The sequence below is a fragment of the Pelodiscus sinensis genome, chromosome 4 (genome assembly GCF_052426305.1).
Source record: "Pelodiscus sinensis isolate ZL-2025 chromosome 4, ASM5242630v1, whole genome shotgun sequence".
Lineage (NCBI taxonomy): Eukaryota > Metazoa > Chordata > Testudines > Trionychidae > Pelodiscus > Pelodiscus sinensis.
The window spans coordinates 113,480,307-113,505,871 of record NC_143055.1 but is presented as its reverse complement, the minus strand read 5'-3'; the positions used below and the strand labels follow the sequence as shown (position 1 = coordinate 113,505,871).

General features: G+C 42.5%; 1 protein-coding gene across 2 annotated transcripts; it reads right to left on the bottom strand.

Moving 5' to 3' along the window:
- Positions 1-3,482: 3,482 nt before the first annotated feature.
- On the bottom strand, positions 3,483-22,227 carry TRMT10A (tRNA methyltransferase 10A). Of its 2 annotated transcripts, XM_006133779.5 has the most exons (8): positions 20,301-22,227; positions 18,580-18,884; positions 17,783-17,945; positions 14,085-14,156; positions 13,190-13,264; positions 11,799-11,948; positions 9,471-9,576; positions 3,483-5,224 (listed from the first exon to the last, which is right to left on the bottom strand). In XM_006133779.5, the coding sequence occupies exons 2-8, from the start codon at positions 18,777-18,779 to the stop codon at positions 5,058-5,060; spliced, it is 933 nt and encodes a 310-aa protein (XP_006133841.2). In that variant the 5' UTR covers positions 18,780-18,884; positions 20,301-22,227; the 3' UTR covers positions 3,483-5,057. The 2 variants fall into 2 exon arrangements, with proteins under 2 accessions (XP_006133841.2, XP_089634190.1); XM_089778064.1 differs by lacking the exon at positions 20,301-22,227 and having other exon boundaries at positions 18,578-18,757.
- Between the last annotated feature and the right edge of the window lie 3,338 nt (positions 22,228-25,565).

The window sequence follows — 25,565 nt, the reverse complement described above, 5'->3', positions numbered from 1 at the left end:
GGTACAGGAACATACGTTGGATCACTTGTACTTGCATGTGGATACACCCACTGTTCATAAAATTGGAGAGATACATGTATGTATGTATATTTTGCAAGGTGCAAGTCAAGCAGTAGGTTTTGAAAAACTGGCACTACATTTTCTGTTGTAGTTCGCTAGAAAAAACATGACTAAAGGCAAAATGACACTTTTTGCATAGTGTTAGTAGTTACCTAGAATTCCTCTCAGAATAGCTGAGAAGTGTCATGTTTATGACATGAGGGCGGGGAAGAATGTGGGGGGGGAAGGGTGGATAAAAAAATCCCCCAAAAATGTACCCATTATCACAGAAGCCATGCCAAGAACAGATTGTCTAAAACTGGATCCATGTTATGTTTGGATAAAATAGGTCACAGGTCTGCTTTTGGTTTTGCAACAAAGAAACACCAACCAACAAAGTTTTTCAAATTGAAAAAATATATTCCTACTTTTGGCCACCTCCAGTTGATAGTTCCCCATTTAGATTATTAATCTATACCTCGGTACAAGCTCCTTCACGAATCAGTGCTGTGACATGACATTCCAACAAAATTTAACCTGAGTAATAACAATATTTAGAATTTTCTTCAGCAAGTTCTAATTCTGATCTCAGATCAGTTCTATCCATTATGATTTCATGATGCCCATTAGTGATGCAAAAAACACTCAAAAGTTAGCCGGTTAAACTATTTGTTTGACCAGTTAACCACTGGCCATGGGGCGGCTCTGGTTTGGTTTTGCTGTAGCCACAAGTAGTGGGAGCTGCTCTGACCCTGTACTGTCCCACCAGGCTGCTCTGGCTGCAGGCAGCAGGAGCTGCTCCAGTTCCACCTGCAGCTGCTGGGGTCCTGTTGGTCAGGTTGCTGTTGGCAGGGCTCTCCAGTTAACTGGTGATTCAGTAAGCATGGTAGTAAGGTATATACTTACCAGGTAACCATTTTACCTTTACTACAGTATCATCCCTCTTCTCACCAGATTCCTTGAGCAGGACCTGCCTCCTTCTCACACCTCAACTTTGCTTTATATTAGCAAAACCTTGACTACTTTTCCCTAGGCTTCAAATATGAAATCAGGCCTGTGATTCGTAGGCTTATGTTTCAGGTCCTCTTCACAAGTGTCACAGCATTCTTAGTGAAAGATTGTTTACATATCATATTATGAAAAAAATCAATTGGAAGATCAATATTGTACTTACATTCCAGTGTATAGTATATCAAGCAGTATAAACAAGTCATTGTATGAAATTTTAGTTTGTACTGACTTTGCTAGTGCTTTCTATGTTGGCGGTTGTAAAACTAGGCAAATATCTAGAGAAGTTGATGATCCCTCTCCCCCCCCCGGAAAACTTTTGCATACCCCAGGGGTATATGTACCTGAAAGCAAATTGATAGTCAAGTTTAAACAACAGCAGTACAAGTCCAATCTGAATATGAGAGTCATTAATGAATAAATGATGGCAACAATGCTAGCGTGCCCTTTCAACAGCATGCTTATACATTCCTCTGAAGCTGCTTGCGGTCCTCGTAGATTGGTAAGTATAGTAGAGCAGTAAGTGTGTTGGTTCACAGAGACAACTACAATCAACAACATTTTCTAAGTTGTTTCTCAATACTGTCTGTAACTTTGTATTGGTATACATCCACAAAGCTAGTCTCCCATCATTCTCTCTCATTGAAAGCACTCACACTTATATTTGGTATAAGGACATCGTTAAATATATTTAACAAGTAGAATAGTCCTTTAACATATGGAAACAGTGACAAACAAGGCACATCTCAAGTTTTTGACTGCTCTTAGAAAAGTTTCATTATACACCAGTTTTTATTAAGCTAAAGAAACTGTGTGACTTACAGTTTCCCCTTTCACGCAATGCCCTTGAGCACTTGCCCTTTTAGTTACTTGACTTCCTTACAAAAAGACAATATATAGCAATGATGGAGACTCCCATAAGACTATTCTTGTGAGGTAGTCACATTTCATCCTACTATAATAAAATGGCATGACTGTCCCTGACATTAACAGCTGAGTCTGCAGTATTCAAGATCCCGTCTGCTGTGACTGAAAAGGCTCAGATACTACATGAGTTTTAAACACTCATACATCCAATGTCAAACATTTTAAACACTTCAGGAAGTGCTCAGGTTGCAATCTAATATTCCTCAGAGTATTTATACTCCATTGCTCTTGGAAGCTATTCCCATGTTATTGGAGACTTGGCTCATTTATTAAAGGTACAATCTTTGCAATGCACAATAAACACAAGTAGTTATGACTTATATACCCTTTACTGTCTTTACTAAATACAGGCAAGAGCTACACTCTTCATAAAAAAAGAAGTGAGCACAGAGCTGTGCAGAAGTACCAAGTAATTTCTATAAGCAGTTAAGAAGAAAGCAGCTAAGACAATAACAAGTAAGTAGGAATAATGTTGAATACTACTGAGTGACTATAAACAGTAAATTAAAGTTATACTTGATGTCAAAATGAATGTAGGAGATACAGATCCCTGTGATAAACCACACCCAAATAGCTGGAGAAAAAAAAAAAAAGATTACCTTTTGCAATCACTTTCGATGTTGCTTCAGAGAAGCATCAGGATTGCACAGGCCAATTAACATTGCTTATGGTTTATCATCAACAATACAGTTAGCCTTGGAAAAGAAACAAATCCAAGATATCTTTGCCCCAAAGTGCATGTAGTTTAAAATACTGTCAAAAGGGATGAGATGGTTCATTGGGAGACAGAGGAAGAAATCAAAGTCACTCTTATTTGGCTTTTACCTTAAAACTGTAAACCACACTGAAAAACTGTCCTAAAAAATTAAAATTTCCCATTGACTTATATTTGCAATGAGTCCCATCTCTCCACAGCGAATCACTTTGCCCATAACAGAAGTGCAGAATGTTTATTGATCAAGAGCCTCCTACTTGCAGAGCACTGATTTTTACATTATGCAACTCATTTAAAAATGGTAATGATGAACACTTAATAACCACTGTCAGATCAGTGCATTTGACAGTGATATGTTAGTGTACATTTTTTTAAAAAAGATAAACCAAAAACTTAAGGCACAAGCCAAATGAGAGTGGCTAATATACAACAGAGAAGAATATATAAGAGTGAAATTGTTTTAAATAGCGTGCAATATGGTAAAACAAAGACATGAACATATTTCAAAATTACTTTCAGAAAATAATTTGACAGTATCCATTATAGAGCATCTCTGTGTTAAAAAAAAAGAATTCTTGTTTAATATGTGAAAGGACAAGCGAATATATTTTGCTGTTCAAGAACAAACTAAAACAAACAACTGCCATATACAGAAATTAGCTCTGGTCAATACAACAAGGTAGAACTACTTTTTAGAGTTGTGGAATTCCACATAAATAATTTGTGGTATTTAATTTTAATGTGCTCAAGTCTGAGAAGAAAACAAGACACATTAGACATAACAGAACCTTACTGAAACTTCAAATGCTTATATCAGATTTAATGAATACTGTACACAGCAATATGCAATACCTCAGTTGTAAATTCTACACTTTGTACTTTTGCTCATTTACACATTTGTTTATTAATAGAGGAAACTGGTGATGGCATGTGCTTTACTTTGTTCAAGCTCTACATTTCTTTGGATCTTCAAATGAAACAAGACAATGCTATTTTCCAAAAGTTTCTCCAGGTTCATAGACAAAGTTTAACACATCTCTCTGTGGCAAATTTACACAATACAGCTACCACAGTATTTTATTTGAGCAACAAAGTGTTGTCCAAGACTTACGGCAGATGAATCTTCACTGTTGTTTACCAGACAGCTGCCAAATGAGCTCCTGAAATTAGTTTATACTAAAAAACAAACCATAAAAATGATCACACTGAACAGGTCTAATTTGCTTCTTGCCAACTGAAACTATATGCCACATATACATCTACACATATTCCAGTTCACTTCCCAGTTTGAAAGCGGTAACAGTTGAGTGAGGACTGAATCTGGATACAGACCCACTCACATCTATATCACCTGTTCAAAACCAGCCAAGGTCAAAAGAAGCTGCTATCATCCAAATGCTCTTTGGGAGTCTACTGATGATTGCAGCCTTGCTCTTGGTTGACACTTGCCCACATCCCAAAAAAACTCTACTATAATTGGCTCCCATCTGGTTAGTCCTCACAGAAAGGGATGGAGAATGGCCTCCTAGGTCTGAAAGGGGACCTTCTGCCTCCAGGGCTCTCTTTCTGGCCCCCTTCAGGACTACCAAAATGGCTATTGAAAAATTAAATTACAACTGAGAGCTTCAATTCAAGACACCAGAAGAGTAACTTTTTTTTAAGCAGAAACACTCACAATCTTGTCAGAGAAGTAGGATATTCACGATAGTCAGGTCTGCTCTGACTGTTTGTTTTTTTTTAAATATGTTTAAAGTGCCCAACACAGACTCAAAGCAGAGTTCCTGGCTCCTAACAGTTTTTTCAGAGACTGTAGACCATGCTTTGCTTAAGAAAAAACAAACCAATCAATGATAGTGAGTAGTTCTATCCACTTGCAACAGGCAATGCTGGAAGGTACTTTTAGATTCATTAAGCCTTTGATATTTGCTGCTTTTAAAAAAATAACATAGAATGGGGGTGGGTAGAAAGAATAATAAAATATCAACGGCCCATATACATACACTAACATATACACTGTCCATATACCAAACAAGGACAATGCTGAACACATTAACTATTAGCTTTCATCATAAGCTTCGGGAAAATAAATCTGCTCTGAATGTATCAAATACAATATTTAAAAGGAAAATAAATATTAGCTTCCATAACAAAATAAGTTCTGCATTTGCCATCAGTTTATAAAAAGCATTTTCAAGGTAAAAATATTAATCTTTACCGCTTTTGTACAAAATGGTGCTATGTGTAGCCACCTAAACAATTAAATTCCACTGGTGAATTAGATTGTTCTCAGAGGTTTCATCTAATTCAGGTCTCATTTCTATCCCTTGCACTGCATACACTTTTCATTTCTGCCCACTTCCACGGTATTCTAGTCGCTGTCCGAGTTATCTTCACCAGCTTCCTTTTCATGCAGCTCACATTTGGAAGAGTCATTGGCTTCGCCCAGGGGACTGGCCCCTTTCCGTGGTGGCAAGACACTGAAAAATGCTTCCTTCCAGTCTCTCTTCTCCAGGTAAGAAAGGATTATCTCAAACACTGCAACCAAGAGAGACCATCATACCTTCAATAGTGAAATAACTGAATTTATGACAGGAGTAGAGGCTAGATCTTAAAGAAAACACATTTAAAACTGTAAACCAACTTTTGAAAGGATCTTACCTCTTCTTTCAACACAAAATAAACCAACCCCTCTGGATTAAACAGAAAACGCAGTATGGCTGCAGCAGTTAGTTCTTGTATGAACTTGCTTGCTGCCCCCAAAGAAGTATGCTTTGAAAATTTAGAGAATCATGGAAATACGCCCAACCCAGGCAAAAAAATATACTTGCTTCCTTTTACCAGGCTAAAGAATGTTGAAAAGATAATTACCCAAAAACATCCATCATCTTTTTCTCTGCCCACTGCACTCTAGACACTAGAAAAATGGGAACACCACAGCATTGCCACACTAATTTAGTAATTTCTGTTTTAAAATAAAAAGATACAAGATAATATAGGTCCTAAATGTGATCTGTTTTGTCACAGTATTTTGTAATTAATTTAGGCTTGATCGGCTTAGTGCTTTACAAACAGTAAATCCTCACAGTGATCATTCAAATCAGGTAAGCAAACATCTACATTTTATATATGGAGAAACGGAAGAAAGTTGCTTAACTTATCTGCCTAATGCTGAAGAGGGGCCCAGTAGCCAAGCCAACAAATCCTAGCTCAGCCTTGTATCGAGACCACTCTCCCAATCAGCAGCCAGAATTCAGAGGTGGCAAGAAATTTAAAACATTTTCCAATATTATAAAGTACTAGCCATAGGATGGATGTTGGGTTTAACTGAAGGAAACAGTTACTTACCCATATAATTTTGGCTATGCCTGGTATGGGATTTTAGATATGCCATCTGAGATCCCAAGAGATAATAATCTCTCTATACATTAAAAAAAAGTTTTTCCTGAGGGACGACAGAGTGACATCATTACGTCACACTGTGTCCCACCTGCCTCCCTCCCTCCCCCCCAATCCCAGCCCAAGCCCAACCTTGGGATTGCTATTTTAAGCCAAACCCTTCCTCTACTCCCACCCCAAAGGGCTTTCAACACCAAGAAACATGGCACAGTAGCCAGCAGACCCCACATTGCAGCTGTGACAGCCCCGGGGGGGGGGGTGAGGAGGAAGAGTACAATGCTTGTGACAGTAGCCTAGGGACTGGTGCTAGGAGCGGAGCTCCCAGCCAGGCTTATGTGCCAGCAGCAGGCTCTTGGGGGCTCCCCCCACCTCCAAGTGCTTGGGGAGCTGGAGTGCAGTGCCTGACTGCCCTAAGTCTGGCTGCCCCCACAGAGACTTACTGCAGCTGCCAGAGTGCCCACAAGACGCTCGGGGGAGCTGCCACACCAACCTGTCTGCTCCCTTCCAGAGAGGCCCTGGGCTCTGCAGGCAGGGCTGGGACAGTGAGCAGTGCAGGTGGGACTGCATGGGGGAAAAGTCAGGACAGTGGCCCCCCACACGGCTGCTTTCCTCAGCAGGTTGCAGTGCCACGTACACAAAGTACTACCTGGGCCTCACACAGAGATGGAAGGTACCCCTGTGTCTCCCTGGCTGCCGGGGCTAGATCCAGGCTTGGCGCACGCTGTGGCGCACACGCGCATGTGTGTGTGTGTGTGAGAGAGAGTGAGAGAGAGAGTTGTGGGGGGGGAGGGGCGCCAGGGGTTAGGGCTGGGAAAGAGAAAGGGCTTGGGCTGGTGGGAGGGGAAGGAAGGGAGAAGAGGGCCAGGGATGGCAGGAGGGGGAAAAGGGAGGAAGAAGGGACCTGGGGTGGCACAGCTGCAGCCCTCCCCGGTGGTCCATGGGGGAGAGCCAGGGTTGCCTACTCCTAACGAGAGGGGGGTTGGTGAGTGCAGCGAGCAGAGAGTACAACCCCCTAGCTTTTTTAAAATCCTAAACCAAGTAAGTGTAATTTCAGATGTTTAAGACATAGAATTGGGCATGGAAAGCTAGAATACCCTAAATACTCCATGAGATCTACTTATACCCCAATGTTCTTGCCCATCTTGCACCACCATGTGGTACTATTTAATTAAAACGCTTGGGAGAATGACAACCAAACTAAAATGTTTATATTATGGATTATCCATCCCCATGTCCTTCTGAGACAGTAACAAGAGTGCCCATATAGTATGATCATCTTATCTGTAGGCTCCTGGTACTGTACATTTCCTATTTCAAATTCTGTACTTGTTGTGGTACATAATTCCCAAAAGCAGCAGAGTCAGAACCAAAAAGGTGTTTCACTGTGCCAACACACACAGCAAAATAAATGCAATTATATATTTATAGTAAAGTTACATGAAAATATCCCTTACATTATATATACAGATATATAATAGGGGTGGCCCAATTCTGTTATCCTTATTCATGTCAATTTGTGTTTTGCATGCAAGTACTGAAATTGGGCCATATAATATTATGATTGCAATAGGTGCAAGGGACTGAGCTAGAAAATTTAAAATGTAGGGTACCATTTATTATTGTGTCTTTTATGCCTAAAATCCTCAGCAAGCAGAACGCATTAAAGTAGGATTTTAATATCAGTACCTTACACCTTATTGCCTTTTAATTATTGATATCAAAATGCTTTACAATGGCAGTTAAACATAAAAAATCCCATTATACAGATAGTTACAAAGAGTTAAAGAGAGTTGCCCAAGAACACATAGTGAATCAGCAGATGAGTCAGGAATGGAGCTGTGATCTGACTTCCAGCCTAGAAGATAACTTCCAAAAATTATACTATTGGTCAGTATACGACCATAGCAAGAGAGCTATTAAAATGGCCCCAGGTAATATTTTGCAGTTTTAAATGGATAATGTGAGAAACTCTGTTCTCTACCTTGTGATACAATATTTAAAACTATAGCTGTGTGGATGCGTGAAATGTTTGCAATATATGGGTTTTGTTAATACAGGTTGGACCTTCCTGGTCTGGCACCATCAGGACCTGTCTGGTCCCGGATAAGGGATTTTACCAGGCCAGGGGAGGTCATATCTGGCTCCCCTGCTACCAGCTCCCCCTCAGTCCTGGACCAGCCACCAGACGCCTGCTGGGCTCCCCCTTGCCACCAGCCTTGCTGCCTAGCTAGTCCCCCCACCTCCTTCCCTGCTATGCTGGGCAGTCCTGCTACAGAGTCCTAGGCTCCTGGCCCGCCAGGAAGCCCTGCTGCATTGTGCCTGGCTGCCCAGTTGCGGTGTGCCAGGCAGCCCAGCAGTGGGGAGACCAGTTGCCAGCCCTCCACCAGGACTCTCTGGTCCTGGAACACTCATGGTCCTGCCGGACAAGGGATGTTATCAGACCAGGGAGTCCTGGATTAAAGAGATTCAACCTGTATAGTACTTAAGCTTTATCATTAACTAGTGCCTTTGGAGTCAAAGCTGATTCTCTGCTAAATTTTTGATGTGCATCTACTATTCTGAGACTTGATCAGCATGCTACTGCATACATCAATATTTGATAATATCTAAGAGAATAAGTATTTTTAGCAGCAAGGAGACGGTCACAACAATGTAACAATAAAACCAAACTTGGACATTTTCAATAAAGATAAGGTAAAATAAATTAAAATGGAGTAAAATACACATAAAATAGTAAAAACCATTTTTTAAAAAAAGTTGAGCATTAGATTTAAATATAAGCATATGTAATATGGCTAACTAACCAATGAAAGGTCCCAAGTGTCAAAATTGAAAGACAAAGAGCTTTAAAAAAATATGCAGAAGGTGGTTGCATACCTTCAACCTATCAAAAAAAATTAAGTACGTACATTCTAGGTTCTTGCTAAAAACCAGTGCAAGTGAACTGGGGAGAGAAAACAGAACATGGTTACTAGTTGCACAGTTTATTCAACTTGCTATCTACCACATAATTAATGCACAACAAACTGTGCAACAGGATCAGTTTTTCATCTCTTGCATTTATATTTTAAAAGTGAATAAAAATTTGTGGGTAAATTCCAACATTCTGTTCCTTTGAGCATTTTCAAGAAGAAAATTTAACCCCATGTGGGTAGGATTTTCAAAAGAACCACGAGACAGCACAATGAGACTTCAGTTCTTAAGTCACGCTGGTACACTTGGGAAAAAAAATTGTTTATATTAAACCATATCCCTACCTCCACCCCAAAACCAGCTAGCCACAAAAGACCCTAAAACATAACAAAATAATTCAATCTTTATGCTCTAATGTACTTTATTGCTAACACATTCTGCAACAATTTCATTATGAAAATTCATGACTTACCGTGATTAACTGCCAATACTTTCCGGCTATTCATTTTCACAAAATTTCCAAGAGGAAGTTGCGCATGACCAATTCCCTGTTCTACTGCTTTTTTATAAGTAAGCCCCTGCAGCAAAGACACCCCGGCCCCCGCAAAAAAAAAAAGTTAACTAAGAATCATAATTTCTGATCAGACTGTACAATACAACAAGCTTTCTTCTACTAATTGGAAAAATAAAAGGAATAACTAATGTTTTCAGACAAGGGTTGTGCAAGCAGTATCATATTGTTGCAACTCATGACAAAGTGTGAAGTACAGTCTGTTTTAAGATAGTGTTTGCGTTGAACACGGCAAGAATTAATATTAATTATTCATACTTGAATCTTTTTTAACAAACAGTTGGACGACACAAGTTACCTGAGCTGTTTGTTTATTTTTATTTAAGAGAAGCTACACAGTAGTGCTTTTTTTTAATTCCAAGATTACTTTAAAGTTTATGATAAAAGTGAGAAATTGGTACTGCAGTTACTAAATTCTACAGGCAAAGAGATCCCCCCCCATTTAGATCTCAGTCTTTGACAATGGTTCCACCTGCATTACTGTGAATTTATCCCAGATTTTATTAATGGCACATGAACAACTATTGAACTAATTCCCTTTGACCTGTTCAATGTGCTATCCAAAGACAAGAATTAATAGTGCTCTAACCCTTTCAGCAGCAGTGTCACTGACACACCAATTGTAAGGCATATAACTCCAAGTCCAGGCATGGAACTCAAACCCAGAGGCAATAGTGTTACATGATTAGGTCAATATGATAAACCAAGTTATTAGAGATGGATGTCCAAGATTCACTGCATGTATAATCATGACAATTCTGTTCAAGTACACAACTGCATACACACAGACCAGATATTACTTTCAGAAAATCTGTTCTTCAGTGGGTATAAACATAAAATTAAATCTATACTGATCCATGCTTATGGATTTACCTGGCATTGGTTCAGATCCTTGCAAGAGTGCAGGGTAACAGGTGGGGGGGCGGGGAGAGTGCAGGAATCTGGGCAGGGGGCTGGGAGATAGGGATGTAAAAGTGTAACCATTTAAAATGGTTAACTGATAAGCATGAGCTCATAGGTTTCCATTATGGTTACACACTGGCTCCCTGGAAAGCTGGCTTCACTGCGGATCTGTACTATCCGGCTTCCGGGGAGCTGGACATCACCCCACACTGTGGCTCTGCAGTATATAAGTTATATCACAGAGCCCTCAGCACATGTAACTGCTAAGATTTTTAGCAGTTATAGTTAAATTTTTACATGATTTTAAACATCTCTACTGGAAGGTGGGGGGGGGGGGGAAGAGGGGGTTGGGTGTGTGGGAGTCAAAGCAGGGAGTTGGGAGGATTTGGAGTCTCCAACTAGGAGAGTGGAGGAGTCGGAGCAAGGTGGTCAGTGCAAGAGGAGTCAGGGGGTTGGGTGTGTGGGAGTCAAAGCAGGGAGTTGGGAGGATTTGGAGTCTCCAACTAGGAGAGTGGAGGAGTCGGAGCAAGGTGGTCAGTGCAAGAGGCTGGGAGATTTGGGGGAGCGCCTCAGTGCCACCCATGGAGGCTGCGCTGGCTGGTCGGTGGTGGCAGTTCCTTGGGGCAGCCACCCTAGCCAGCTGGCAGTGGATGTTACCCAGGGCAGTGGAGGCCACACTGGCTAACTCGGCTCCCCACCTTGTCCGGTGCAGGGGCAAAGGGTCAGGTTGGGGTTTAGGTTCCAGCTGTGGGGCATGGGGTCCAGCATGGTAGTGGGGGCAACCATGGTCAGCACCAGCACAGGAACCTTACCTGTGGCTGGCAACATTCAGAGCCCCTTCCTAAGGCAGCCACTGTTTTACAGTTGCGGCCACCACCCCGTGGTCATTCTGCAGTATAACTGTGGCTGCTAACAGACCTGTCCCTTATGAGAAACATTCAGATTCCAGGCTCATACTGTTTTCCTGACAACCAAACCCTGACCTTGCTTTAAAGGTAGGATAAGAAGACGCTGCATAGCAAGTTTGGCAGTTGTATCTCTGACCATTTAGGAGGAGTTTTTGAACAAGCTGACTCACAGACAGACAGTTGCACAAACTCTCAAATATATAGTAGATCAAAGGTAAAATCAAAATACATATTTTAAAAAGAAAATCAGCAAAAACTCACTATGTGCCACCACCTTCAACACACGTTTTTGGTTTTTAAGAGGTTTACTGTATGAAGACAATCAATAAGTATCTGTTTTTGCTGATTTCCATGTGTTTAGTAATAATACTGAATCAGATGCTGAAAGAGCAGCATTAAAAAATGCAGTATTTTTTACCTTGTGGTGATTGTGATCCACCAGACCTCCAATTATATAGGCTTTAGTCTCATCTAGTTCATTAAGCACATCAGGGGAATCTGATGTAAGATACACAAGGTCTTCCTTCTTCATAAGCTCATTATAATGCTCTGATGAAATACGTATATCCTTTGAGATAAAGAAGTTCAGAGGTTACACATACTATTGAATAACTTGGCCAAGCTAATCACCAGCAGAAGTAACAATGGAGTAGCGTGTCCATACTGGGCATGCCAAGTCAAGTACAATTTTGTCCCACATGCTTTCTAAGTATCTATGCTACAGCTTTTAAAAAGCAGTAACCAGGACTTGTGTGATGGAACTGCTCTGTAATTTATGACTACAGTTTGTGACCAAGTTATTGTATGAACATATTTATTTAATAAGTGCGGTAAGAAAAATCAAGCAAGAAAAACAATGGCTAAAGACATTCCAATTCTCTGCTAATACTTAAGAGTTAAGAAAGAAGGACAGGACAGGACGAGACCATGCACAGAACTATTACAGGGATTAAAAAGAATCACCCTCAAGACAGGGAGTAATTGTATGGGTAAACCAAACCCAACAGATTAGACAGACACTCAATGAGGGTATCTGAAGAAGTTAGGCCCACCTAGATTACCATCAGGGAATGGTAAGCCTATAGGTAAGGCAGATATACATATGTTAATTTAGAATCACTTTATAGCCCTGCATTATGAGCGCTAGCCATCTGACATAGATGAGCTGCAGGCATTTTAATGCACAGTACCCAAAGAGATTTGCTCAAGATCACAATATTTCACAGAGTTGAGTAAAGAACTCTGAACTCCTCCTAGATAATGCTTCCTTAGGCAAACAATTAAAATAATGTGGGAATGTTATTAAAGAAAAAGAGTTACAAAGATACTGAATGTGCCACTCTTGACAGCATTGGCGTCAGTTTCTGGAGCCAGGCAAGATAGTATGGATTGGTTCACTAGCGTTTCATCTCTAGAAACCCAGAATCTAGACTAGATTAAAGCATAATAGATGTATATAGCTTCACAATTAGTCAATATGATCTGAGATAAAAGACCATGAATGGTAAGAATCAAGAAGTTGGAGCATTACATGTCAGAATAGAGATGCAACAGCAATATTAACTGAAAAAATATCTTCATATAACAAAGCTGGTTTCAAGCCAGGGCAGTTACTCTTGTGAATGCTAAATTCACTCAAAACTCAAATAATGATGAGCTAAATACACATGACTTTAATATCTTGATAAAATATAATATTTGGAAAAAGATACAAGCCAAAGAACTGTAGAACTCTCTAAATGAATATTAAGATAATATTTTTCCTGGGAAATTTCCAAGTCACGGAATCACTTAACTAGTTGTCATTACCTTCCAGTTGACCCATCCTTTGTCATTTTCATTCATGTTGTCCTTCAGCTGGCCTCCATGGCTGGTCAAATAAAACTTAGAGGGAGACAAAGGGGGAAAAAGTAAATAGTATCTAAATTCAAGATACTGATTTGTCTCCACATATGCTTTATTGCACAAGCTTTTTGTCTGAAGTGTTATCTAAAACTCATTTTCATTATTTAACAAAGCAATTCGACATCAAGAATATTTTTGAATAGTGAAAGGTTTAAAAGGACAAAGCATTTTCTGTTTTATGTGCTGCAGAAAGAAAAGTGGACATCTAAAGGTTATTTTGGACTGGCAGCCTTTACATCATTGGTGGGCAACCTGTGGCCCATCAGGGTTTTAAGCGTGGCCTGCGAAGTATTTTGTTTACCACTGCCCATGCAGAGGATTGCCAGATTCCACTGGTTTCTTTCAGTTTTTTTCCTCAATATTAAAGTGACACCCATGTCAAGCAAGATCATGTGAAGTAAAGTGCATGCTAATGGCACACAACATTTACTGTTGGAGCTATGTGTTCCCTCTGTAGCCAATCAAATGCTGCTATGGCTCAATTGGCACGTCCCACAAATACTAGGTACGCAAGTGCAGTTAGCAAAACTATCCTATTGTGGGAGACTATCTTGGTGGCCTATTGAGATGAAGGATGGCCACTCATGTGGCCCCCTCACTAGCCTAGGTTGCCCATTACCGCCTTATATTAACATTTGCACACCTTTTATCTAGGTTAGGTTTTTTAACAGTGTTTTCTATCAGGAAGATACAGGAATGACAGAAATATGATCAAACCAAGATATTTCTTTTTACTTAAATTATACATCACTAATCAGGGTCAGTGCTTAACAAATATGGACAGTTTGTTGCAATATACCTGTACAGGATGTAAGGCTTTACGGTTTTCTGCGTAACATCTCTGAATTTGCTTGTGGAGCTTCTTGACATCCTGTATACAACACAATTTGTTTTTATACAGTCCTTCAGACAGATCATCACAAAATGCTTTACCAAGAGTCAGTCAGATGCTAGAGAGGAAAAAAAGGAACCTTTTAACCAGCAAAATAGATTCTTGAATGGAAAGTATCAGACCCTTCGAGAGAAAAGGAGAATGAGCAGCTGTGAGGGAATTACGTGCATACACAAACATAAGCATCTTCCATAAATTACATATTTAACCGCTGTTAGAACAATGTAAATAGTCACAATTTGGCTGTGTCTACACTGGCATGAATTTCCGGAAATGCTCAAAATGGAATACTATTCCGTTTTCAGTTTTTCCGGAAAAGGAGCGTCTATATTGGCAGGCTGCTTTTCCGGAAAAGCATCTGTGGCCAATGTAGACGCGCTTTTCCGGAAAAGAGCCTCGATCGCCATTTTCACGATCGGGGCTTTTTTCCGGAAAAGACTACTGGACTGTCTACACTGGCCCTTTTCCAGAACAGTGTTCCGGAATAAGGACTTATGCCCAAGCGGGAGCAGAATAGTTTTTCCGGAAATTCAAGGGCCAGTGTAGACAGCTCACAGCTTATTCCGGAAAAGCGGCTGATTTTCCGGAATAAGTGGCCCAGTGTAGACCCAGCCTTTGTGTATGTGATTGTAAGTCAGTTACTGACTAAATACACAATCTATAACTCAGTATGTGAAACTACTTCCAGGAATAGCATACACTTCACCACCATGCATCTTTTGTTTATAAAAATACACACACACACACACACACACACACACACACACACACACACACACACACACAGTTAACCCCTGTACGCGATTACACTTTCATATCCCTAGTTTAGACTATCCAGCCAAGGACAAATGAAAAACAAAAACAAACCCACAATGGCCTCCCTCTTAACCAACTGGACCATGAAACAAAGTCTCCAGACCCTCCACCTGTAATCCCTCACTGTCCCTAAATCACTTATCCATGAGTCTTTGAAGCAATCAATACAAGGGCTCAATCACAACACGTCTTCCACTCTTCTCTTGTCCTAGCCTTCCTTCTTTCATGTGCAGTCATGGCTTGTCAGGATAAAAATCTTCCCATTTCTTTGGAGGCCAGCCAAGTGGTGGTTCTAGTGCCTGTGGCTACCACTGTGACAGCTGCAGTCCATCGTTAGTGAGCCTTGCAATTTGTCCACCTATTCCATTTTACTATACCTGCTCTGAACAGCCACCTCCTACTTTGCTGTCTGAATACTTCACTAGGGACTCAGTCGCAGATTAAAATTCCCAGAATTCTTCTTTCCATTACTCTGGCTTTGTGAACACTGCAGGGCTTTTGTGCAAGAAGCCTTTTGCGGAAGATTTCTTGCGCAAAAACTTCTTGCACAAAAGTGCGTCCAGGCCTCAAAGTGCATCACTAAAGCAATGTGTTTTTGCACAAGAGAGCGTCCACACTTCATGAACGCTCTTGCACAAGAAAGCTCTGATGGCCAATCACAGAATGGCCATCAAAGCACCTGTGCTTTTTCCGATGAGGGGTTTTTGCACAAGAAACCCCTGAGTGTCTTTTTGCGCAAGAGGTGTAGCGCAAAAAGGAGTTATTCCTCATGGGGAGAGGACTAACTTTACCGGCAAAAGTCCTCTGTTCTTTCGATTTACTGTCAAAAGAATGCACTTGAGGTGTGGACGCTCCACTGTTTTTTGCGCAAAAACCTTGTAGTGTAGACATAGCCTCTCAGTGGCAGACAGCTGCTGCTCCTCTGTTTTCGCCAGAACCTATGTTTTCCTGCCGCACAATATTGATGACTGTATAGTTGAGTTGAAGAGACTGCCTGCATGTTGCCTTGTTAATTTTTCCTTTGTGGATATCCATGATAGAATTAAATGCACACCAATCTGCTTTCTTTCTGTGTGAGTGTTCACTGTTCTGTTCATGGTACATGTTAATTTCTTGGAAAAAAGTGCTCAACTGCTTCTATTTGTTCTCCCTTGAGTGTTATTTGGGCTTTTGGCAAGGCATAAGACTACATACATTTCATTTTGGAGTGATTTTCAATCCAGTGTGGCTTTATATTTTGACTTCTCACAGCATTTTCAATATTTTGATGGTATTTTGGTGATTCATTCAATATTGTCCTTGAATCTGATTTAACTGCTCTCTGTTCAGATTCCACCCTTTCAAGTCATCTGTCTCAATACCATTTTGAGGTAATCTGTGAAGAGTTTCAGTGAAACCATGTTTCCTTGTTTCACACCTTTCTTAACTGAAATGCAGTGGGTGGTATCAAATAAAGTTATATCTGTAGTGCAGTCAGAATTTGGTTCCTTTAATAATTTGATATAATTTGTGTTGATGCTCTACTCTTTAAGAGCTTCCAATGCTGCACTGACCTCTAAACTGCTTTTTTACAGATAATGAAGGCAATACAAAATTTCTTTGAGCATTCCAATACTAGATTTGGAACAAAAATATGGTTCATTGTGCTGAAATTCCTTCAAAAACCTGCTGCTATTTCAGCTACTGCTCATCTAGACTCTGTGAGAGTTGATCTGTTATGTTGGTGAACATCTTGTAGACATGTGAGAGCAGGCATATTGGACAACAGTTCTTAAGATCTTCACGATCGCCCCTCTTGTATAGCAGAATGTTGTTGGACTCCTTCCCAGCTGGATGGTATCTTCTGCATTTTCAAGTAACTGCTGTACCTCTGAACAAGGCTTTCCTAGAGATCTTGGCTCCAGGTCTCGTTTTGATTGTCAGTCCATCTTTACCTGGGGCTTTTCCTTCCTTCATTTGGTGAACTGAATGTCACTGATAAGGACTGGAAGGATGAGCGTGTTTATCTATTAAAGTGTTGGTATTGGGACATTTGAGATGTGAACAGCCTTTGTGGTCTGTACTTGTACAAAGCCTATCATCATAGGATCCTGGTCCATGATGAGAGCTTCCAAGTGCTAGAATAATACAAATGAAAACATAGATGATGGTGGAAAGGCTTGCACCAAAAAGAAAAAGGGCAAACTCTTCTAGCTTGACATAGATGGAAAAAAAAAATGCTTTTGCTGCTAGTCATACAAGTACAGTAAAACTAAGATGTATCTGGCTCACAAATAGTGCAAACACTTCCTTGGAGTACTGTTACAATCCCCTAACCATCAAAATCACTCTTTATTAACCAAAAGCTGGCTCAACTTCATCCAGCCTGAGATTTTATAAAAACTATAAAAGCTCTGGTGTGACTGAAACAATACTGAGTACCACCGTAATACTGAACATGCTGTATCCCATGTACTCTAACTCTGCTATGGCCTCAACATACCTGGAACAGAAGAGAGGCTGCAGGAGAAGAAAGAAGTTTTGAGCATAAAAAATTCTCAAAACTTAGTGACCGATACCAGGAACAAGGTTCCATTTTCTATTCTGGGATTAAGTCAATTAACAAGAACAAATCTCCAAGAAGATAACTGCTATTTCTGGCAAGTTTATATGGAGGTAAGATTTTGAAATTTGACAAATTTAAGAATCTAGTATACAAGCTCTCCCTCATGCACCAAGACAGATTATTTCATTTTCATCTATTCTTACTTCAAAAAAGAATCTGCTTCTAACAACATAGTTTCATTTACCTTTAATACCATCAAGTTGTCAAAACTGCAGTCTATAATAAGACGAAGGGTACTAGGAACAACATCCATACGCATACGCTTCCTGGCGCTCCCTTCGTTGTTAGATTCCAATTGATACTGACGCTCCAGTTTTCTTTTCTGGCGTTTCTCTTTTCGTTTCTGCCTAATAGATTATAAAATTAAAAATTAGCATTGCCAGCCATATGCAAATTGTTAGAATGATGTTCCATATGTTAGGAAATAAACATACTTTATTGAAAAGTTCAAATAAGAGTGAGAGAATGCTCCAGTTTCTTGGGGAATAGCATAGCAATGAAGACAAATTCAGGAGCAACCCAAGGCTCATTGTCTGTCTGTTGAATAGCGATAAAACCTATAGCATCCTGTATCATCCATGAGGCAACCATCTCTACTTTCTGGTTCTGGCCTCAGTCTTTAGGCTACAGAGGCTGCTACTGATATGGGGGCAGTACATTCAGACAATTCAGAAACTAGAAATAATGCATCTCATTGCTCAGAAATAACCATTTTGTCAATTAGGGGCTAAGTATTTGCAGGACTGCCATTCTGACATCCTCCACTTGCTGAGAAACAGTTGCACAGATCACTGACAAGGACATTCATCTAAAATAAGTTCTCCTTGGTGCTCTGACACTGAAGCCCAGAATGTGTCTCTCATTCCACATTTTAAACAACACTAATTATTTTTTGCTATGCAAAAAGTTTCTGTTCACATACATAATGACTAAAATTAAATATTGGATTGGAATCAGCAACATAGGAGACTCAACTCACACCTGCGTAAATCTCTTTGCTCTTCCCATTGTTTCTGTTTCATTAGTTTCTTCATTTGCCTTTTTGACATAACTCCAACACTCTCTGCTTTATCTGATGCAGGCTCCCCTTTCTTGACTTGACTGTCATTTGAGTTAATCTTTTCTTCCACCCCAGGAACCTCTGCGGATAATGGGTTTTCTGTTGGCATTTCTGATGACATTTGCTTTCCAATGGCTTCACAGAATCTTGTCTAAATAAGTTTGAATCTGTAGAATGGGTATTTCATAAAAAGCAAGGCTTTTTTTACCCTGCCTGAAGGCTGCTTCTGCAAGAAACATAAGACAGACTAATACAGAAATGCCACAATACTCATTCAGACAAGTATTACTTTAAACCTGTTTGACTATTCTTGGGGTTTTAGACAGCCTTTTACCCCATTCTAAGCCTTCGTCTGTGTCTCTATGGCAACTGTACTAGAGCAAATAGTAACAAATATAATGGGAATATTCAATACTTGTTCAAAATATAGCAAAAAGACCTTTTATCATACATGCAGGAGGCCCCACTGGTAAACTGATAATGCTAATTAAGAAGAAGGGATTGGAATGTGTGTGGGAGGGACAGAAGTGAGAGAGGAGCTGCAGGGCATGGGCTCTGGGGAAGAGGGGGGAATTTGGATCTGGGAAGGCGTTGAGGCACAGGAAGGGCAAGGGGTGCTACATGACAATGGTAAAATGCTCACTTCTAGAGGCCTCCACAAGCAGATCCCTTGTTCCTGCTGTTCCTGGCACAGGTTTGGCCAATGGTTCTGCTGCAGCTCCCACTGTTGGCCTTTCCCAGTCAATGGGCAGAGAGGCACAAAGTCAGCAGGTGGGAATTAGGTATGGTGGAAGCATGCACATTGAACCAACCACTTAGGCCATGCCTCTGCCAGCGACAGTAGGAATAGGGAGCCATGTGCAGAAGCCACCAAAATATCCCCCCCTCCACAAGGCATCCTGAGCTCCTCCCACCGCTCTAAGCCTCCTCCTGGACACAAACTCCTTCCCAGAGTGTGCCTTGCAACCCCTCCCATATCTCTTTCTCCTCTTGCTCCGCACCACATTACAGACTTTTGGTGCAGATGAGAAATGCCAGTTCACTGACCTTGCCAACTGGGGGAGTACTGGATAAAAGGACTTTTACTGTGAGCCTCAAATCCACGGGCAGGAGGGAAAAAAAATATCAGGAGAACAGCATCCTGAAAACGTAGCTCCGATGTTTGGTTGCTGTTAAATACAGCTCGTTGCTGTTTGGGCAGCGTATTTACTGCGGGTTCCCCCAAAATGAGGAAACCCCGACGCCTGCTTCTGGAAAATGCATTGTCATAAGGCTCACTAGACAGCGCTCCTGTGGCGGGGGGCCAGCGCCCCCAGCTGTTCGGGATTTAAGCCTACACAGCCCCGAGCCCCGGTGCCGACGCAGCAAAGCCCCGGGGCGAGGGAGCGCGCCAGGACAGGCGCTGCCGAGCTCCGCAACTCCACTGCTGACAGTCGCTGTTCGCCCCCTCTCTGCTCTCACACCCCGGCCGCGGGCGTAGGCAGATCCCGGGGCTGACGTGCGATGTCGGGGAAACCCGTCCCCCCCATGCTCTCCGGGATGCCCATGGCGCTGACGCCGCGCACTCGCTGCCACAGCCCAGGACACCGGGGCGCCCTGCTCCCCGGGCGGCTCTCAAAGTGGCCGGGGCCACGGCACTTACCGGCGCGCGGCTGCAGAGGTGCTAACGGCCGCCAAGATACCAACCCTTCCACTGCAGCGCGGCGCCTCAGGCAATGCGATAACCGGAACCGTGTCGCTCGCCTGACGTCATCGCCCCGCGCCACCGCCCTTTCGTCTTCTGCGGACGGGGCAGGAGCTGCGGCGGCTCAGGACGCGCTGGCGTGGAATATGTCGCCAGAGGGGCACGTGCGCGCACCCAGAGCAACGGCCTGGCACGCGGTCCTGGGCTGGGGAGCTGCACAGACCTGGCCGCCGTAGAGGGACTCTCCCCCCGAGCCGCTTTGTCACGGACACCTGTGGCGCAGGGGCCAGTGACGTGGCTGACCCTTGCGCAGAGCCGTTAACAGCGCACGCGGGTAACCTAGCGCGGCTGCTTACTTGAGAGATTGGGCTACTTCCTGCTAGTTTCTGAGCACGCGCAGACGCACTGCGCATGCTCAGCAGTTTTCTTGCAGCCATTGCCCTTCATCTGCTTTCCGGCTAGGATTAAGTTGTTTAACAAATGTGTTGCAATGGTAGAAAAAAATGGTGTGTCTGAAAACTGTAGGTATTGGGGGTACTTCTAATTTTTTTTAAAAGGGGGGGACTTATACTTTTTTAAGTAAAGGGGTACTTTACAAAAAAGGTTGAGAAAACACTGATTTAGAGTAATCCTTTGTAAACAATTGTTGGTGGACTCCTACATTGTTTTTAAATCCGTATTTCCAAAATGATGTTCGATGGAAGACTGGAGTTCAGCAAAGATGAAAGTGATACTTCCAGTAGGAGTTTCTTATAGTAACAATTTCTTATTTCTGCAAATCAGAAACTGCCTCCCAGGAGCACAATCCTACAGGGAGCTGCTGTTTTTGACACAGAAATGTTCAGAACTGCTGCATGTAGAATTGTGCTGCCGCTAGCAGCTGTTTCATACAGTAGCACTTCTTTAGGATTGTACCAATAAGAAAGTGCTACCTGTAGCACATTCCTATAAGGTAGGAGCTTTTGACATTACCTCGGCATAGGTTGGAAGCCCAACCGTTCCAAGCAGCCCCCAAGAAGGAAGAAACAAACCGTTGTGCTAAGAGAGTCAGCACAAGTTTTGTGGTTCATAGGTGCCTGGCTCCCCCTAACGTACAACAAAGTCTTGTGCCATGGCAAGCGCAAATGTGAACGCCGCTTTGAGCTCCTGCAGCCAAAGCGAAAGCCCCTCGTTGGGAGGGTAGAAGCATTTTGTCTGCAAAAAGGCCAACAAACAGCATTCACTCAGGCTGACTTTTAGACAGGCGGGTATTGCTGCAGCCTTGTTGCCAAAGGCTACTAGTTTACACCTATCTCTAGAAAATGTTTACAGACAGTTAAAGCCCTGACCTGCAGAGGTGCAGTATGCAGCCAGGCCCATGGTCACAGCACGAAGTGGAATGCTTACATTATACAGCTGCAGAAAGAAACTTCTGTGTGCTCTTTTGATCAATGTTGTTTGATATATGTGGTTTTTTTTAAAATTTATGCTCATGCATGCTGCTCTTTTTAGACTGCACTGTTCCTGGGGTTTATTTCCCTTGGTTTTACAAAAATAAATTTTCTTAATCCCCAATGTGTTCCTGAAACCCCATTTTATGACACTCATCTTTCTTCTTTAAAAAAATACATATTTAAAATAGAATCATAGAACCATAGAGCTGGAAGAGACCTCAGGAGGTCATCAAGTCTAGCCCCCTGCTCTAAGCAGGACCAATCCCAACTAAATCAACCCAGCCAGGGCTTTGTCAAGCCGAGAATTAAACACCTCTAGGGATGGAGACTCCACTACTTCCCTAGGTAACCCATTCCAGTGCTTCACCACCCTCCTAGTTTTTCCTAATATCCAACCTGGACCTCTCCCACCACAACTTGAGACCATTGCTCCTTGTTCTACCATCTGTCACTACTGAGAACAGCCTCTCTCCATCCTCTTTGGAAGCTCCCTTCAGGAAGTTGAAGGCTGCTTATGAAATCCCCCCCCTCCCCCCGCACTCTTCGCTTCTGCAGACTAAACAGACCCAACTCCCTTAGCCTCTCCTCATAAGTCATATGCTCCAGCCCCCTAATCATTTTGGTTGCCCTCCGCTGGAGCCTCTCCAATGCGTCCACATCCTTTTTGTAGTGGGGGGCCCAGAACTGGACACAATACTCCAGATGTGGCCTCACCAGATCCGAATAAAGGGGAATAATGACATCTCTGGATCTGCTGGCAATGCTCCTCTTAATGCAACCTAGTATGCCTTTAGCCTTCTTGGCTACAAGGGCACACTGTTGACTCATATCCAGCTTCTCATCCACTGTAACCCCCAGGTCCTTTTCTGCAGAACTACTACTTAAGTAGTTGGTTCCCAGCTTGTAACAATGCTTGGGATTCTTCCGTCCCAAGTGCAGGACTCTGCACTTGTCCTTGTTGAACCTCATCAGATTTCTTGTGGCCCAATCCCCCAATTTGTCTAAGTCACTCTGGACTCTATCTCTGCCATCACGCGTATCTACCTCTCCCCCTGGCTTAGTGTCATCCGCAAACTTACTGAGCGTGCAATCCATCCCCTCATCCAGGTCATTAATCAAGATATTGAACAAAACCAGTCCTAGAACCGAACTTTGGGACACCCTGCTAGAAACCGACCGCCATCCTGACCTCGAGCCGTTGATCACTACCCGCTGGGCCCGGCTTTCTAGCCAGCTTTCTATCCATGTTACCGTCCATTTATCTAATCCACATTCCCTTAACTTGCTGGCAAGAATATTGTGGGAGACCGTATCAAAAGCCTTGGTGAAGTCAAGGTATATCACATCCACTGACTTTCCCCACATCCACAGAGTCAGTTACCTCATCATAGAAGCTAATCAAATTGGTCAAGCACGACTTGCCCTTCATGAATCCATGCTGACTATTCTTGATCACCTTCCCCTCTTCCAAGTGCTTCAAAATGGATTCCTTGAGGATCCCCTCCATGATTTTTCCAGAGACTGACCGGCCTATACTTCCCTGGATTGTCCTTCTTCCCCTTTCTTAAAGATGGGTACTACATTTGCCTTTTTCCAATCATCCAGGATCTCTCCTGATCTCCATGACTTTTCAAAGCTAATGACCAAAGGCTCCTCCATGACATTTGCCAACTCCCTCAGTACCTTGGGATGTATTAAGTCTGGACCCATGAATTTATGTATGTTTAACTTTTCTAAATAGTTCCTTACCTTTACCCACCAAGGGCTGTCCATCTTCATCCCCTCTTAGCGCATTAGTCCGGGAGCCCACCTTGTCCATGAATACAGAGGCAAAGAAAGCATTGAGTACTTCAGCTTTTGCTACATCATCTGTCACTAGATTACCTCCTTCATCCAGTAGGGGCCGCACACCCTCTCTGATCTCCTTCTTCTTGTTAACATGCCTGTAGAAACCTTTCTTGTTATCCTTCACATCCTTAGCCAGTCGCAATTCCATTTGCACTTTCGCCTTCCTGATAACCCCCCAGCATTCTCGAGCTATACATTTAAACCCCTCCCATGTCATTTGTCCAAGTTTCCACTTTTTGTAAGCTTCCTTTTTGTGCTTAAGTTCACCAAGGATTTCCCCTGTAAGCCAATCCGGTCTCCTACCATTTTTGCCTCTCTTGCTATGCGTCGGGATGGTTTCTTTCTATGCCTTCAATAAGGCTTCTTTAAATTACTGCCAGCTGTCCTGGACTCCTTTTCCCTTCATGTTAGCATCCCAGAGGATTCTGCCTATCATGTCTCTCAGGGAGTCAAAATCTGCTTTTTTGTATTTTACTACTCTCGTTTCTTCCTTTGGTCAGGATCCTGAAATCTACCATCCCGTGACCACTGCTTCCCAGGTTGTCACCCGCCTCTACTTCCCCTATTAGTTCCTCCCTGTTTGTGAGCAGAAGGTCAAGCTGCGCACGGCCCCTGGTCGGATCCTTCAGCACTTGTGCCAAGAAATTATCCCCAACATTCTTCAAAAACTTCCTGGATTGCCTGTGTACTACCGTATTCGTTTCCCAACAGATGTCAGAGTGATTAAAGTCCTCCACGAGAACCAGGGCCTGCGATCCGGAAGCTTCTCTCAGTTGTCCAAAGAAAGCCTCATCTACCTCATCCACCTGATTCAGTGGCCTGTAGCAGACACCAACCACAACATCACTGCTGTTGTTTGCTCCTTTAAACTTAATCCATAGACTCTCAACAGGTTTTTCTCCCTCTTTATACTGGAGTTCAGAGCAATCTTAGTGCTCTCTTACATATAGTGCAACTCCTCCTCCTTTTCTCCCCTGCCTGTTCTTCCTGAACAGTCTATACCCTTCCATGACAGAGCTCCAGTCATGTGAGTCATCCCACCAAGTCTCTGTTATCCCAATTAAATCATATTTCTTGGACTGGGCCAGGGCCTCCAGTTGTTCCTGTTTGTTTCCCAGGCTTCTTGCATTAGTGTACAAACACCTCTGATAACCAGTTGATTGCCCTATCTTCTCCATTCGAATCAGGGGTACTCCTTCCTTGCTCGTTCCTCTCTGCATTTCTTCCTGGTATCCGACTTTCCCACTCCCCTTAGGGTTTTGGCCATGGTCCTCCAACGAACCTAGTTTAAAGCCCTCCTTACTAGGTTTGCAAGCCTGCCCGCGAAGATACTTCTTCCTCTCTTCATTAGATGGATTCCATCTCTTCCTAACAATCGTTGTGCCCGGAACAGAGTCCCATGGTCGAAGAAATCAAAGCCCTCTCTGCGATACCACCTACGCAACCACGCATTTACGTCCTCAATTTGACGATCCCTGCCCAGTCCTTTCCCTTCAACAGGGAGGATGGACGAGAACACCACTTGTGCTCCGAGTTCGTGGATCCTGCTTCCCAACGCTACATAATCTGCAGTAACCCGCTCAAGGTCATTCTTGGCCGTATTGTTAGTTCCCACTTGGAGAAGCAGGAAGGGGTAGCGATCCGAAGGTTTGATCAGTTTGGTAAGCCTCTCAGTCACATCCTGAATGCGAGCTCCCAGTAAGCAAACACACCTCTCAAGATTCCAGGTCCGGATACCAGATTGATGGCTCAGTCCCTCTCAGGAGGGAGTCCCCGACCACCACCACCCGTTGTTTTCTTTGACAGCAACTTGATCATTGAGCTGATACGTACACAGGCAATATTATATACATTAACATTTTACAATACCTTCTCCTCCAACACCCAATTTTAGAGGATAACAAAGGAAAAGGAAAAGATAACAATTCTCTCAGTTGTACCA